The 15,915-nt window shown below is 37.5% G+C and overlaps 1 protein-coding gene across 1 annotated transcript in view; it reads right to left on the bottom strand.

Annotated features, from left to right (window-relative positions):
- WDR17 (WD repeat domain 17) overlaps positions 1-3,222 on the bottom strand; it is a 48,238-nt gene extending 45,016 nt beyond the window's left edge. Inside the window, exon 1 of the mRNA XM_010569971.1 lies at positions 3,157-3,222. Coding sequence (XP_010568273.1) covers positions 3,157-3,222 — 66 coding nt within the window. The remainder of the gene's footprint in view (positions 1-3,156) is intronic.
- Between the last annotated feature and the right edge of the window lie 12,693 nt (positions 3,223-15,915).

The following is a 15,915-nucleotide window of genomic DNA, read 5'->3' as shown; positions in this document are numbered from 1 at the left end:
TGTACAAGTAATAATATTGGACTCTTAAGTATACATTGAAAAAAAAAGTGCATGTAAAAAACCTATACCACACTGGGAAAGCTATCAAAGGATGCCCACAGTTTCCAAGGAGATGAAGGGAAGAGGGAGGACAACAAAAACCTTTCTTTTCAATTGGCATGAGCAGCAACATTCTAAGTCCTCCTTTGTTGCTAAATATAGGAAAAAACCCCCACCACATAAACCTGAAATTTTGTATACCATAGAGTTAATATTATTTAAAAATAACAACTGAATGGATTAGATACATAGACATGGCTATATACCAATAACTTAAAGATAAATGCCTAATAATCCCTACCTTAGCATAGGTATCATATTTTGCAAACCACTTAAGAATTTCCATGTTCATTCCAATACCTTGCTGATCCCCAAAATGCAAAATCTTGCTCTGGTTGTAGAATGAAATAAATCACTTTACTTGACAGATGAAGGAACTAAACCTTGATGTTCACAGAATAATGCAGTTACTAAAGGATGCAGGAGAAAAGACTGAGCATTGTGTCGCACCACACACACAAAACGGCAGTGTCAGTAGCCTGGCAACTGCAGCTCTTTAATAGGCACCATTTTAATTTTAACCTAACTCCTTTTCCTCTGCTTCAGCTGCTCAGTGTATTTCATTGCCCATTGTATTTCCTGATTGTACTACAATGATATTTACAGAATAATAATAGCTCTTTAAATCCATCACTTGGCATCCTTTCATTATAAAGAGGTGTGCTTGCATGTTATAAATATTCATAAATTTATAACCATCAAGCACAACCAATAACATACGCTTATATTGTTAGCAATTGTGGTCCATATGGTGTATGACCTGTCCAAATGAGTACATATGCAATATGGCATGCACACAAAAGTGAATTTATAGTCGCTTTATGTTAATCAATATGCTTCTGTGTATACAACCCCCTAGCTTCAGAACTGCTATATGTAGTAAAGTGTTAGTGTCCTCTGCTTCTGTTCATTCTATTGTCACTATCTTCCAATTAAGTTTGTGTGTTTTCTTATGTGGAAAGCTTGCTGTCATCCTGTATGTTTGACATATAAAACTGTTATATCTCATCCAGACTATTGTGCCCAGGTACCAGCATTTTTGTTAGTTTGTGAATGATAATGTAATAATTAAAGATCTTCTTTAGTGATATAAAAGTGATGTCTCCTTAAAGACATCGGGTATATTTACCCATCTTTGTGGGAAAATCCATTGGAGATGAAAATGTAACCTGTGAACCATAGAGTTTCAAATTCATTACCCTATCCAATGGGACCAGTTTGAAGCACCAGATAATGGACAATGAATTTATCTTGTTAAAAACATGAAGGTCTTCAAACCTACCAAGAAATCTCTGTGTGTCTGCAAAACACAGTGGAAACCACCTTCTTCCACCATCTTGCAACCAGGATTTGCAGATGACATGTCCTAACTTATGATAACCTAGCAAGCGTTTAAAATGAGTGCATTCAGTAATCCAAACACTGACTAGGAAGAGAACACTATTATTTAAAAGATCATTTTAAAGAAACAAGTAATCTACTAGTGTTCACAGCCATTTTAAACCTCCACAATAAACTCAGAGCCAAATTACTATTAGAATTGATTTAACCACAGTATCTCTGGCTTCACAAGGAAAGAAGTTGTAGACCTTTTGCTCAAGTTTCGAAAAAAATTGGATTTGAAATCACAGCCTAAGACTGTATTTTACAAAAATTTAACATTAAAAAAATCATAATTTGGCGTAAGTCTTACCAAGGAGTATTTTAGAACTGTACAAGTAGTGTAGTCAAGACAGTCAAACTAGAATACCCTTTATTGTGCAACTTTAACACAATAATCTAAAGAGCAATACTAGGGTTTGAAACAGAACATGCAGAAATGCTAGTATTTCTAACAATACATCACCAGCAATGTTGAACTACATACCTAATCAGCCTGAGACATCATTAGCAGTAGTAACAAACCCATCATCTATAGAGTAGTGGTTAGTCATATGGTACCAGAAAACTAGTTTTCAGATAGTGTATGTAATACAAAGAAATACATACGACCATGTCTGATCTCTGTATAAAGCATCTAAGAGCCTCCATAAGTATTTTTTCTCATCTTCCAACCCAGAGCTACAACAATCAACAGAAGATTGCTTTTCTGCTGGCAAATTGCCAAGACACTTCTGATTTCAGATAAAGTTACCTCTTGACACATCTCACACCTGAATGAAGCAGCTATTAGAAGATAACTCCACATCTGAAACATTCATATCACGAGTGATGTGTAAAATAAGAACAGTGGAAAAGTATTAGAATTTGCTAGTTTTTAATACTTGGGAGCATATAACTGGAATTACCAAATAATACACAATAGTATAAAGCAGCTGCTGGCCCTTATGTTTCAGTAGCATCTCCTGCATTCTGATTCATTAGCTGAGAATATACTCTTAAAACAAGAAATAGAAATTATAGAAATATATGGTTACCTAAAGGAGCTTGATACAGTGAAAGAAAAGCGACTTATATTCAGTTCCCACCATAAATCTATGAAAGCAGCAGCAGATCAAGCTTGCCGAAGGCATGCAGTTAATAAATGTTAAAAAAAAAATTCCAAGATCCCCTACAAATGTTGCTATAGTAACAACTCCTCCTCATTGGAAAAGTGTTAATAAAAATATACAGATATGCAAGGTACAACTTGGAAATGACCCTAGGTGAATTTAATATCTCCCAAATATTTTTTACTCAATTACTGCTTAAAATTATTTTAGGTTACTCCATGCACAGTGTATTAATTCCTCCTAATACAATAAAAATAAATGTTTGATTTCCATCTCATCACATATTAAAGAATTACTACTTATTAAATTATGCAACCTAAAAAATGCAAGTAGGTGACCACCAAACTTCCAATGTCTTTTATACAGCTAGTAACATTAATTTTCAAAAAACTCATTTTAGATGTGCTTATCTATGATTCAAGACCTCATTAAAACCACCAAAAAGCCCTTCTCAGTACCACTATGGGAATAGTACTTTTGGTACTAGTAATATAACAAACAGCAGCTTAAAGAAGAAAAAAATAGAGGAAGTAAAAGAGAAAATATTAATTTAAACAATTCTTACTCGTTGTTGTCCTTCATACCAATCATCTTCATCAAACCAGTGGGAAATATAAGTCATCCAAGCCATGACAGAAGGCACAGTTGAAATAAAAAAAATACAGAAACTGAACACATGTAAGTACAATGAGTCCTGTGCTAAAATTTGCTCAATGCTACAACAAGCTACCCAAAGACCAGAGCTGAACTCTGTGATATAATTCTACCTTAATAAGCTTTACATTTATAAATATATAATCCAAAATATTTTTAACAGCAATTTAAATGCTATATGTATTGGATTCTGAAGTGGAAAACAGAAATCAGCACTAAAACAATTAGTAGATTATATATTCCAATATTTTAAATTAAAGCAGATTAGTGCTTCAAGCTCAATTTTACAGTGCTTCTGAGCTCTGAAAATGACATGCTGTTTGAGTCCTCCCTATTTGTCTCCTAAAAAATGATTTTTTTTTTTTCCCCAAATGTACTGTCTGTAAGAAATGTGGTTCAGTGCACAGAAGCTTGTATTGAAATGTAAAATACTTTCAGAATCATGGGGAGTGATGTTTTGGTTATCTAGGGAGTGGTTTCAACTGGCACAGTAGGAGGGGCCATGATTATCACAAGTCCCGAACATCTTATGTTTATCATTTTTTAAAAAAGGGAAAAAAAAGAAGAAAAAAAGATCTGCATCTCCATTGTTCGCAGCCAGCAGAGCCTGAAAGGCTCAGCTACAGCCACCAGGACTGGCTGGGAAATTTAAAAAGCCTAATTTTCACTAATTCATCAGAATGCATCTGCTTCTTTTCTCTCCCTTGGGAGAATTTCACATATCTGACTATTTATTCCTTCTGCAGCTAGTTATCCTTTTCTGGTATGCTCTCAGGTTTCACATAAGATTTCACAGTGCATTATACCAATGAAAACAAGAGGTAAAAAGAGGAATAAAAGCTGTACTGCTCACACAACAATTCAGTACTGCACACTTCATCAGCTGTGCTGTTTAGGAGACATTATCATACAAATCTCCTCAACTGCATGCTTGCAGCAACTATCAGATCCTCAACAGAGGTCATGGAGACCTAAAAACTGCCAGTTTCTTAAGAAACCTAGAACCCAGACCGCCTCTGCCTTTCTATACTGGATTAACAAGCTGTTTCCCAAAGTTCATAATATAATAAATGCAAAAGCTAGACTATGAAGTCAATTGTTCAATCAAGAAATAAACAAAGCAAAGCAGGAAAAGAACAGCTGGAGGTACCAGATACTAACCTGGAGTTAGTGGTCAACATTACTATTTCCAAAGACCAATTCAGTGTCATTACCAGAACTACTCTAGCACAAGTAGTTTCCATTAAGGATATTGTATAAGCAAGCTATGTTCTCAGATATGCAGCAGGGAAATAAAGAAAAGTGTCAATACTTTTGCTTTCCAATTTCTTACTCAGAAAGTATGACATCCAAGGGGAAAAAAAAAAACAACCAAAAACAAAGCACATACACAAAATAATAAAAATTTAAATCAAGACACCCATTATATTTATGGGAAGTAGCATTCCCAGATTAGCAGATTTTTTTGTAGTTATACAGTCCTCCAGGTAAACGGATACATACACAAAAACATACAGAGAAACTTCCCACCCTAATGCTGAAATTTTTCAGATTACTTGCCCTTTGAGACTTTGGCTCAAACATAAACAATGCAAAGTGCACAGAATTGCATGGTCTTAAACTACATGGGAAACATAGGATTAATTCAGACACTTCTATTCATACGGCTGAAGAAATGCCTGACCACATCCATGGTCTATGACTAAATGACAAAATTTTGTTATAAAAAAATATTACTGATGTACAACTCTTATGAAGAAAAATTTTACAATTTGCTAAACAAATCATATCCACGTTATTACTGCTTGTTACACCCCAAAACCATGGTTTCAAATAAATTAATACTAGTACATTTAGGAAACCCTTTGCTTTCAGCCTCCACTGTCTCTTTATAAGGGCACATAGCATCATTCAGAATCTTGACCAAGGTACTACATGTAGTTCAACAGTAACAAATTTGTTGTTTTACACCTATAGCTGTTCCACAATGTATGTGAACTGAATTTTCTAGTCTCAATACCAACCTGTTAGAACAATGAGTGTCTCAAGAGAGACTAACACCGTCGTTCACACTTAGTTTCAGGATAATCAGGGAAGCATGGGCTAAATGAATACAGCTACTGTATTATCTTTTCAATAAACTGGCGGTATCTTCAGATAAAGGTACAGATGCAATTAAAATCTTCACAGGATAGTGGACAGGAACTTAAACTGCTAAAAATGATCTGTTACAATTACCTGTAAATCAAGTAAAAACCTTTGTGCTAGATTATACTTGAAAAATAAAGACAAGAAAGACTACTAGCTGCAAATGCATCATGGGTCCATTATATTTGTTTGCCTATTCCATCATTCATCTACAACTGCTGGAAAAACTATTATACTATAGGTATAATAATACTCCAGTGGAGGATGAATGAAACTCCATGTACTAAATATTACAATAAAAATATGAAAAATCTCAAAGTATTCTAACCCTTAAATTTTTGTAATTAATCTTATAAAATGTTTTATAAATAACTCAGTATGCACTTAACCTAAAATCGAGTTGGCAAATCTAGTTAAGTGTTCTTTGTTCTCACTTTTAAGGACAACAAGATGTACTATGATGTCAAAGTAAAAAAACTGAATTTTTGTTCAAGCATAGAACGTTAATAAGGAATTTTAATAGATCAGACCAAAAAAAGACATCTTTAAGGCATATTCAACCTTACAATAGATTGCCCAATAAATGTATTTGCAATATTCCAGATGGGTTAAAAAGATAAAACAGATTCTATTCATTTAATGCAGAAACAATTGTTTAATTCTTGAGGTGACATGAGGAAATGGAAAGAAGCTGCATCAGGAAAAGTTCAGGTTGGACATTAGGAAAATGTCATTGAGAGGGTGTCGGTCACTGGAACAGGGTCCCCATGAAACAGGTCACAGCACCAAGCCTGTCAGAGTTCAAAAAGCATAGAATCACAGAATTATTTAAGTTGAAAAGGACCTTCAAGATCATCCGAGTCCAACCATCATCCATGCCCACTAAACCATGTTATGGAGTACCCCGTCTACACGCTTTCTGAACACATCCAGGGATGGCAACTCAACCACTTCCCTGGGCAGCCTATTCCAAAGTCTGACAACCCTCTCAGTAAAGAAATTTTTCCTAGTATCTAACCTAAATCTCCCTTGCCGCAACTTGAGGCCATTTCCTCTCGTCCTATCTCCAGACACCTGACGGAAGAGGCCAGCACCCACCTCATTACAACCCCCATTCAGGTCGTTGTAGAGAGCAATAAGGTCTCCCCTCAGCCGCCTCTTCTCCAGACTAAACAGCCCCAGCTCCCTCAGCCACTCCTCACTAGACTTGTGCTCCAGGCCGCTCACCAACTTGGTTGCCCTTCTCTGGGCACACTCCAGCACCTCAATGTCTTTCCTGTAGTGAGGGGCCCAAAACTGAACACAGGACTCGAGGTGCGGCCTCACCAGTGCCCAGTACAGGGGAAAAATCACCTCCCTGCTCCTGCTGGCCACACTATTTCTGATACAGGCCAGGATGCCGTTGGCCTTCTTGGCCACCTGGGCACACTGCTGGCTCATATTCAGCTGGTGCACTCAATCCCCTCATCCAAATCATTGATAAAGATATTAAACAGAATGGGGCCCAACATTGAGCCCTGGGGAACACCACTTGTGACCTGCTGCCAACTGGATTTCACCCCATTCACCACAACCCTGTGGGCTCGTCCATCCAGCCAGTTTTTCACCCAGCGAAGAGTGCACTTGTCTAAGCCACGAGATGCCAGCTTCTCAAGGAGTATGCCATGAGAGACAGTGTCAAAGGCCTTGCTGAAGTCCAGGTAGACAACATCCACAGCCTTTCCCTCATCTGCTGGCGGGTCACCTGGTCATAGAAGGAGATCAGGTTGGTCAAGCAGGACCTGCCTTTCATGAACCCATGCTGGCTGGGCCTGATCCCCTGCTTGTCCTGGACTTGCCACGTGAGTGCTCTCAAGACTAACCGTTCAATAATCTTCCCCAGTACCAAGGTCAGGCTGACAGGCCCATAGTTCCCCAGATCCTCCCTCTGACCCTTCTTGTAAATGGGAGTCACATTGGCAAGCCTCCAGTCATCTGGGACCTCCCCTGTTGACCAGGATCACTGATAGATGATGGACAGTGGCTTGGCAAGCACCTCCTCCAGTTCCCTCAGTACTCTTGGATGGATCCCAACAGGTCCCATAGATTTGTGAGTGTCCAGATGGTGTAGTAGGTCACTAACTATTTCCTCCTGGATTAAGGGGGGTATGTTCTTCTCTTCATCCTCACCTTCCAGCTCAGGGGACAGAGTACCCTGAGGATAACTGGTCTCCCTATTAAAGACTGAGGCAAAGAAGGCATTAAGTACCTCGGCCTTTTCCTCATCTCTGGTGGCTACGTTCCCTTCTGTATCCATTAAAGCATCTGGATGATGTTCTTAGTCATATGGTTGAGTTTTAGGCAGTCCTGCGAGGAGCAGGGAGTTGGACTCAATGATACTTATGACTCCCTTCCAACTTGAGATATTCTATGATTCTATGATCAAGCCTATGGTGCAGACATTTCGCAATCCTCCCTTTGGAACTAGGTACTCTCATTTCAGCAAGTGATAGAATCATTTTACAATTCTCAGGGTCAGGACTTAACTCCTAGAGGGAATGGTTCTGGTAAAGTAACTACATTTTAGAACCTAAAGTTGTTATGCATATGTAATAACTAATATGTAAAGATATGACACAACAGGAATAAACTATCAATGTATGTTACAAGTCAAAAAGGTCTGTTACTATTTAGCACTCACAAACATCATTTTCTCATCATTTGAAGTGGAAATTGTAATAGCTATCAATGCTGTAATATAAGACTTCGAGAAATACATATAACTATAAGATCATATGTAGAGAAACCCAACATATCTTGCCAGGCTCAGCACTTCAGCTTTTTTACATTGCCGTGTGCATTTTAAAAGGCAAGTGAGATATACAAAACAAGCCAACTAAAAGCATACAAAAATAGCAGTCTAGATTTAATACTGTTCTGGGTCATTTCACAATGCTTAGCTCCTCCTGCATTCACAGTCATATTAGCACATATTCAAGTGTATTGTCCAGACTGTCCACAGCCCTCACAAAGTCCCACTGTCACACTGAGGTTGTGTCTCAGGGCTATGAATGAGCCAACCTGCTCAGGAGAAGGCCAACTTCTACAACTTCATAGAGGCAGCCAGACAATACAGAACTATGCACTCTGTTTTCTCTCCTTCACACAGCTGTGCAGTTTTTATTCTTTATCTCTCAGTCTGGACTCTGAGGGAGACTTTCCATTAGGAATAGGGCTCTTATCTGCCTGTGGTAAGACCAACAAGGAGCAGCACAAGTAGGCTACTTTGCAAAGCATGGAAGCCAGGAGCCAAAGGTGACCACAAAACAGGTGGGGGGGGGTGGGGGTGCAGGTCTCTGTGTGTGTATATGTGTGTGTGACCTTGCTGATGAGTGGCACAGTCCCTCAGTACAAGAGCAGCAGTAACCAGGTTCAGCTGATAGGCCAGTGATCACCAGACAAGTTCACAGTGCCAAAGCAAATCCAAGATCAAGACAGGAATTCAGTAAGGCAAGGTCAGGAGCAACAAGGCATTAAGGCCAGGCCCAGTATGGCTATGACGAAGGCAAAGACCAAGGCAAGGGTCTAAGCTCCAATGCAGCTCTAGAGCCAGGGGGCAGAAGGTGCATGGAGGGAGGTCCCAGACAAGGTTTCTCATAGCTCTTTCTCCTGACTTCACTGTTTTCACACAGTCTGACCCAAGGTTACACAACTGCACCATAGCAGAGCTTGCCTTGAACCCAGACAGTTAAAACCCTGGCACGAGGAGGAAAGAGGGTAAAGCTGGAGATTGCAGAGCAAGAGTTATGGGCTGGTCAGGCCAATTAGAGCCTGTGCATTGGAAGATGCAGAGGAGCAGCACTCTTGATGCCATATCATCATCAGGTCAGAGAGTCTTGTAAGCTCACAAGAGGTCACTACACTAGCATTCTGATCTAGAAAGAGCCTCAGTTTGAATGTGCCTATGGCCAATTTTATCTTCTTACAGTAAAATGCTCAGTAGTGGGAAGTAGCTGGCAGCATTACCTTTGAGAATCTAACGACATTCAACTAGCCACAGGTTCTGAAAACTTCCTCTGCTCACTGAGTCTCTGGTGTCCTCCATCCCAACACCATAATGAAAACCTGTATCTTGTTACCATGAGAGAAGAGAGAGAAAACATTCTTCTAGAAGACTGTTTCTCAGGTTTTTCCTGTATTGCTCTGATAAACTTCACAACCTCAAGTGAGTTCAAGCAGGAAAGACAGACAGAAGTGAAACAAAAGATGGTTCATAAGGCGAAAGCTGCACTGTGAAGATGGGGAATGACTGGGACTGGGGAGCTCGAGAGCAGACCAACAGCTGCCTGGATGCTCAGAGAGCCAAGCCCACTAGCAGAATGCTGTAAAAATGGCAGAGGCACTGGATCCCACAGCTGCGAGCTCTGAAACCATGAGTTACAGGGATTCAAAGGCGGCAGATGAAGGAGATGGATGGAGTACATAGTTTATTATTATCGGAGGTAATGTTGTCCATACAAGGCGTTTCCACTTACATATACAAGCAATTCCTATGAGGGCTGTAATGCATGTAGCCAGCACAATTCTAGGATCTGCTATCACAAGCAGCTATGGGCCACTGTAGAATATAGTGACTGGACAAATAAGTTTGGAAATCCTTTACATAAGGCGTTGATACTGGGAAAAAAGGTCTATACTCTATGCTAAACATTTAAAAAAAACCCAACTTTTTTTTCAGTGTTACCAGTTGGTAACATGTAGTCTCTGAGATATTGAGATTGCAGAGGGAATTTCTTCTCAAGTTTGAGCCATCATGTGTCAAGGATAACAAAAATTGTACATATTCACAGAACTACTGTCTGAAGAACACTGACAATGAATCAATCCAGCCACCAAGAGAAGGTTCTTTAATCCGTATTTGGATTCCTAAATCAAAGAATTGTCAAAGAAGTTGAATATTGAACAGTTCAACATTATTTCAGAGTCAGAAACAACTTCTAGCTTCAAGTAGGAGAGGTTTTCATTCCAAGTGAAGACTTACTTCATGGACGATGACAACCTTCAGTTACCTTAAGTGTGGACATTAGGCAGGACAGAAAGCCCAAGCACTATGAAATTTCCTCTAAGATACAATCCAGCAGGAGTAAGATAGTAATTGGGTTTTGCCAACTGCTTTTAATGATTCTGCCTTATATAGTAATAAGGAAGGATGTGCAACCTGAGAATAGTGACAGTTAGTGGAGGTTACTACGTCCAGTACCATAGATAAAACAGCTAAATACTTGGCCGCAGAGTTTGATTGGCTAGGCATAAATACAAAAAACCTAAAAGAGTCAGAAGGATAAAATGGAAGTGATGTTGCAAATTGTGATGCTTTAGGATAAGAACATTACAACGTGTGGTTAAAGTTCAGCAGTACAAAGGTCAAAACTTACAAAAAACAACAAATAAAAAAATCAATGTTTACCTTCTAATTGTATTTGATATGAAAGTTGATCTTACTTCTGGACACTCCAGTGCAGACATCTTTTTATAAGAGTAAGCTACTGCCTTGCTCTCTACAAAGACATGACCTTAAAAGACTCTGAAGGGATATGCTGAAGATTATAGTGGCCTCCATCCCTACGCGCTAAAACATATACCTAAATATAACATACATACAGAGTTTACCTAGAAAACAAAGGATAAAAGATTACATCTGAAAATAATGATCTATATGCCATTGGAATGAAAAAACTGATACTCTTCTCCCATTTATCTGGCAGTATCTGAAGTTAGCAATGCATTTTAGCTATGAGGAAAAGATCTTCAAGAACAGAAAAGAGGTAAGAAACTTCTTTATCTTGATCTTCCACTTTTGCCACCAAATTTTCTATTATTTAATAATCTATAGTTGATATACTGTGCCAAATCAACCATGCACTCATTTTTTTCCAAATAAATTTCTAACCACTTTGTGTTTCTGCTTAAATCTTATATAGAGAAATATTTAAACATTTGTCTGTATAATTTCTATAAAAAGTCAGGTTTTACATATTCTTGCCATAAATCAGTAGCATTGAATATGTTTCAAAATTAAGAATTATTTTCAGTTAATTGACTATATTTACAACTCATAGAAATTGGTATTTTAGCAAGCTTGTCTCCAGATTCACTGTACCCAATGCTATGACAAAATTCATTCTCTGTCAATCCATGTAGACATTATTTCATAATATGTCCCATCATAGCTCTAAAAATTATGTACTGAATTACTATATACTAAAGATTAACATGCTACAACTTTGCATGTTCTCTTCGGATACATTTTAAAGCCACAAAATTAATTATCTGAATTAATGTCTTCATAACAAAACACACACAATGAAAAACCTAAGAACAAAATACTTCAAAAATTCCGTAAGCTACAAAAGTATAAAAATTCATTATTTTCACAATTTGTATGTCATTATGTAAATTCATTACATGAATATCTGTAGTAAAGAAGTCAGTTAAAACCCCTCAGGTTTTATTTATTAATTAGTGCTTTAAGAACCTCTATGTTGAGAATATGAAGCATGTAATGATCCTAAACATCCTAAAATAAACCCTAAAATATCATGTTTACAGTAAGGCTGTGCAACAAGCAATCATACAATAATGACACAGCAAACCTACATCTCAGTGATCCTATGTCATACGAGGTCAGTTAAGAATTAGATTTCCCCCACCCCTCCCAAGCTACTAAGGGCACAAACATAAGCAGGGCTCTAAATGGTTGTCCTTTTTCTTTTTTCCCTCATTTGCTCTTTCCCAACAAGCTGTATGGATTTTTCAGGACAAGATGACATACAGGATAGCCAGGCCACCTCACAGTGATTAGAATAAGCTGTTAGTAACAGATGTGCAACACCATCATCATCACCAGATCTGCACCAGGATGAGACTTTAGAACAACCTTCCCACAAGGGTACAAGGACAAAAACATAGCTACTTTTAAGATGGAGCTTTATCAGTTTATGGAGGAGATTAGGCTCTAGCTGCCAACAATAGCAGTGGATTGGACTTGATCACGTAGCTTCCTAAGGATGTTCCGTAATTGGATCTTGAAAAATAAATTCAGTGAAACTTTATAGTCTTTTCTTCTTTTTAAGAAAATAAATTAACACCTCTTAAGAAAAAAATAAGTATGTTTATATATACAGTATCACCGTTAATATGGCTTCACAGATGTTTCCATTAAAATTCTGTGGAGAATACATATAACATGTAAGAAAATGGAAACTTAAATATCTGAGATTTTCAAATTGCTTGGTCAAAAAAAGACAAAAAGGGCACACAAGCATACGTATGGAGAAAAGTTATAAGCTTATTCATAAAGCTATGTCTATACTGAAATGCTTGTCTCGGTTTCATAATCACTACACGTATAAAATCTGAATGTACTCAAAGCTAAAGTGCCCCAGTTTCTGTAAAAAAAGAAAAAAAGATCATTCAGTCTGTCAGCAAACAGTTAATATGGCAAGAAAGATGTTGCATGTATTTTTTGTATCACACTCATAGGATGCCTATGTTAACTAAGTCATTCCATTCTAATACATTCTTCAGAACGTATTAGATTATAATAAATTTAGAATGTAATATGCAAATCCCTGTCTGGAATGACAACAAACACATTTTAAAGTAAATATTTTAATAATAAATCACTTTTTAAACTATAGTCTGCTGATTTGGATGTTAAGATAAATATAAATTAAACAACAAGTACTATTAAGTACATTACTATGACAGATATAAGAAATAACAAAAACACTTCCTCAGTATATTTAACTCAACATACCAAGAACTTTCCTTAGCAGAAAAATATTTCAGCATTTAAAACACAAAAAAGCCCACCTGAAAGTAGGGGGAAAAAAAAAAAAAGAAAGAAGAAGAAATAATTCTCTCTATCTGTGAAGCTCAAGGTAATATTTAAAATCCTTCAGACCTTGGTCATGTCCCTGTGCTATTCATCATCTGTATGTATTTGTTAATGGATATGGTGAGCTAAGAGAGGTTGAACAGCCAAAGTGTGGATGACATCCAGCTGTACATAATCTTGTACAAACTGTACCCTCTCACACATCTGCTAATATTAATTTTCCAAATTTGGAAAACTAAAGCTGGACACTGGCAAGATAGATTTGATTTTATTAGAACAACAGATCAACTCTTGAAAAGTTTGTCTCCAAGATACTGTTCTAAACATGGAGATTTTCTGTCCTAAGAATTTTCACAGAGCAGTCAATTTAACAGTTCTGTTCAGGCACTTCAGGGGCCACTTGTGCTCTAATAACCACAAAAGCAAAAAGAACTCTGAGAAAACAGACACATTAACTACCTCCAAAAAAGAAACCTCTAACTGCAACAAGATTGCACTCCACTCTCTGGAAATCTGAATGGGATACAGCTACATGCATGTTCATAGCCAGTAGGTTAAGTATAAAAAAACCCGTGCTGTAGGTTAGTAATAAATGATTACAGAGCTCTTCTCAACACTAACCTCACACTTGAAAGTGGAAGTCTTAATTTTTCTTTGCTGGCATCTAAACTTATGTATGAAATTGATCTCCAGGATCTGACATATCCTCTTTCATTCCATCATTATCAGTCTCCCACTACAAGTATTTTCAGACAATAGGAAACAACTAGAAGAGAAAGTTAAGAGAATGAAAATAGGAGCATTAATTAGTGCTCTTGGACCTTGATATGCTTATGTGGAGGAAAAAAAATTAAATTAATCAACTCTAGCATAAAAAACCCAAGTGATTCTTTAACCAGATTGAAAAAGAGAATACAGAAGGTCAAAACCAAAGAGATTAGGGTTCACACTATCAATAAACTTGGCAATTTATGTCTCATTAAGAAAGAGGCTACTGCGTAAAAAGCAAAAGCAAGTTGTCTAGAGGCACAAGTAAATGCCAACAATTATATCTAAGACAGAAACAAAATAGGAGATCTAAAAACATATAAATCAAAGGGATGGGATGAACTATCCCCTCAAAAAAACTGCAAGTAGAGATGATTCGTTTCAAGAGACCATGAAATTGAGTACAAGCTACACAACTAGAATACAAGCAGCAGAATGGAATCAGTCAAAAGGAGAGAGAGGAAAAAACCCTTACAAAAAATCAGTCAAACATTGGATGTGATAAACCATGGGAAAAGTATGAGCCATCAACAGGATGTGGCCACAAGAAGAGACGTACAATGTGTTAGGAAGGCTATTTTCAACACAGAAGGAAGCTTAACACCATTATACCAGGCACTCATGCACTAGGTTTGGTTAGCATATTTGAGAGACATTAATTTAAACATTTTAAATACAGTATTTTAAAAAGCGATGGAAGAAGGAGGTAACCACTAGAGATATAGAACTGTTATTTAAATCAAGATACCATGCAGGCTAAGCAGCTGGGTTCAAATTGACCACATAGGCTGGAAAGTAGATAAATGTTCCTGCACTAAACTTCTCTACTGACTAGACATTAAGGAAAAAACTTCATTAAGTAGGGAGGAGGCAGTATTAATTTCACCAATATGAGACCTATAACATACATCCCCCCCCCAAAGATGACATTAATACTTTTCCACTCCAACAACTGCTTCCAAGAGCATCCCCCATCATTAAACAGAAAATTAAGCACTGGACACTGAATAGAAAGATTCATCCCTGATGAAGATTTTAGAAATTACTAATTATCAACTTGTCTGCTTACACACAGCTTCCCACATAAAGGTGAACCAAGCAGCCCAAGTTGAAAAGCTACAGAGGAACTTTAGCAGAGACAACAGTGCAGTCAAAGTCATCACCATAAATGAAAACACCACCAAATGACAAAAAGAACCAGAAGAGACAAGTTCCCACCCTTGAGAGCTAGTATACAATATTGTTATCAACATAAAAAGTCAGCAAAACTGTACAAGCCTTTACTGCTAATCTAGTAAATCACACACATCACAGCAAAACCAAATTCTCCAACCTGTGCTAGAACAGGATAAGGAATAAATAGTCCAAAGGGATTCAGCCAAGGTGTACTTATTATAGGGCTTAAATAGGGAAAAGAATACCGTACAAAGCTTCTGTCCTTCTCCAGTGCCCAGAGACCAGCTCAGCTGCTACCATAAATAATTGCTAGCCAGAATGACACTATGGCACTGAGTTGCCTATATCCTACAGGTGAATTCTCAGTTCTCATAGCTAGTTGCTATAACTCAGATGTTATATCGATACTTACTTCTCTTCTTGTGCTGCATATCTTTTGCCTTATATAACAAAATGTACAAGTTACACGATATCGTCACCAGAATTTGCTGAAGTAACTTATTGTCCATATCAACTGACTCACAGACTGCAGGAAGAGAAAATATTGCTTTCCCTAAGTTATCATTTCCTATTACCACTGTTAGAAATAAAATACTGACCCACTGAGTTAAACGGACCATTAGTCAAACTCAGTGAGGACTTTCTTATGTTGTTCTTGCTATGTGGAAATTCTTCTCATAGCAGTTGACCAAATTACAA

Source organism: Haliaeetus leucocephalus, unplaced genomic scaffold (genome assembly GCF_000737465.1).
Source record: "Haliaeetus leucocephalus isolate CR32 unplaced genomic scaffold, Haliaeetus_leucocephalus-4.0 Scaffold284, whole genome shotgun sequence".
Lineage (NCBI taxonomy): Eukaryota > Metazoa > Chordata > Aves > Accipitriformes > Accipitridae > Haliaeetus > Haliaeetus leucocephalus.
The sequence above is the reverse complement of the archived record's forward strand: the minus strand, read 5'-3'. Positions and strand labels throughout refer to the sequence as shown.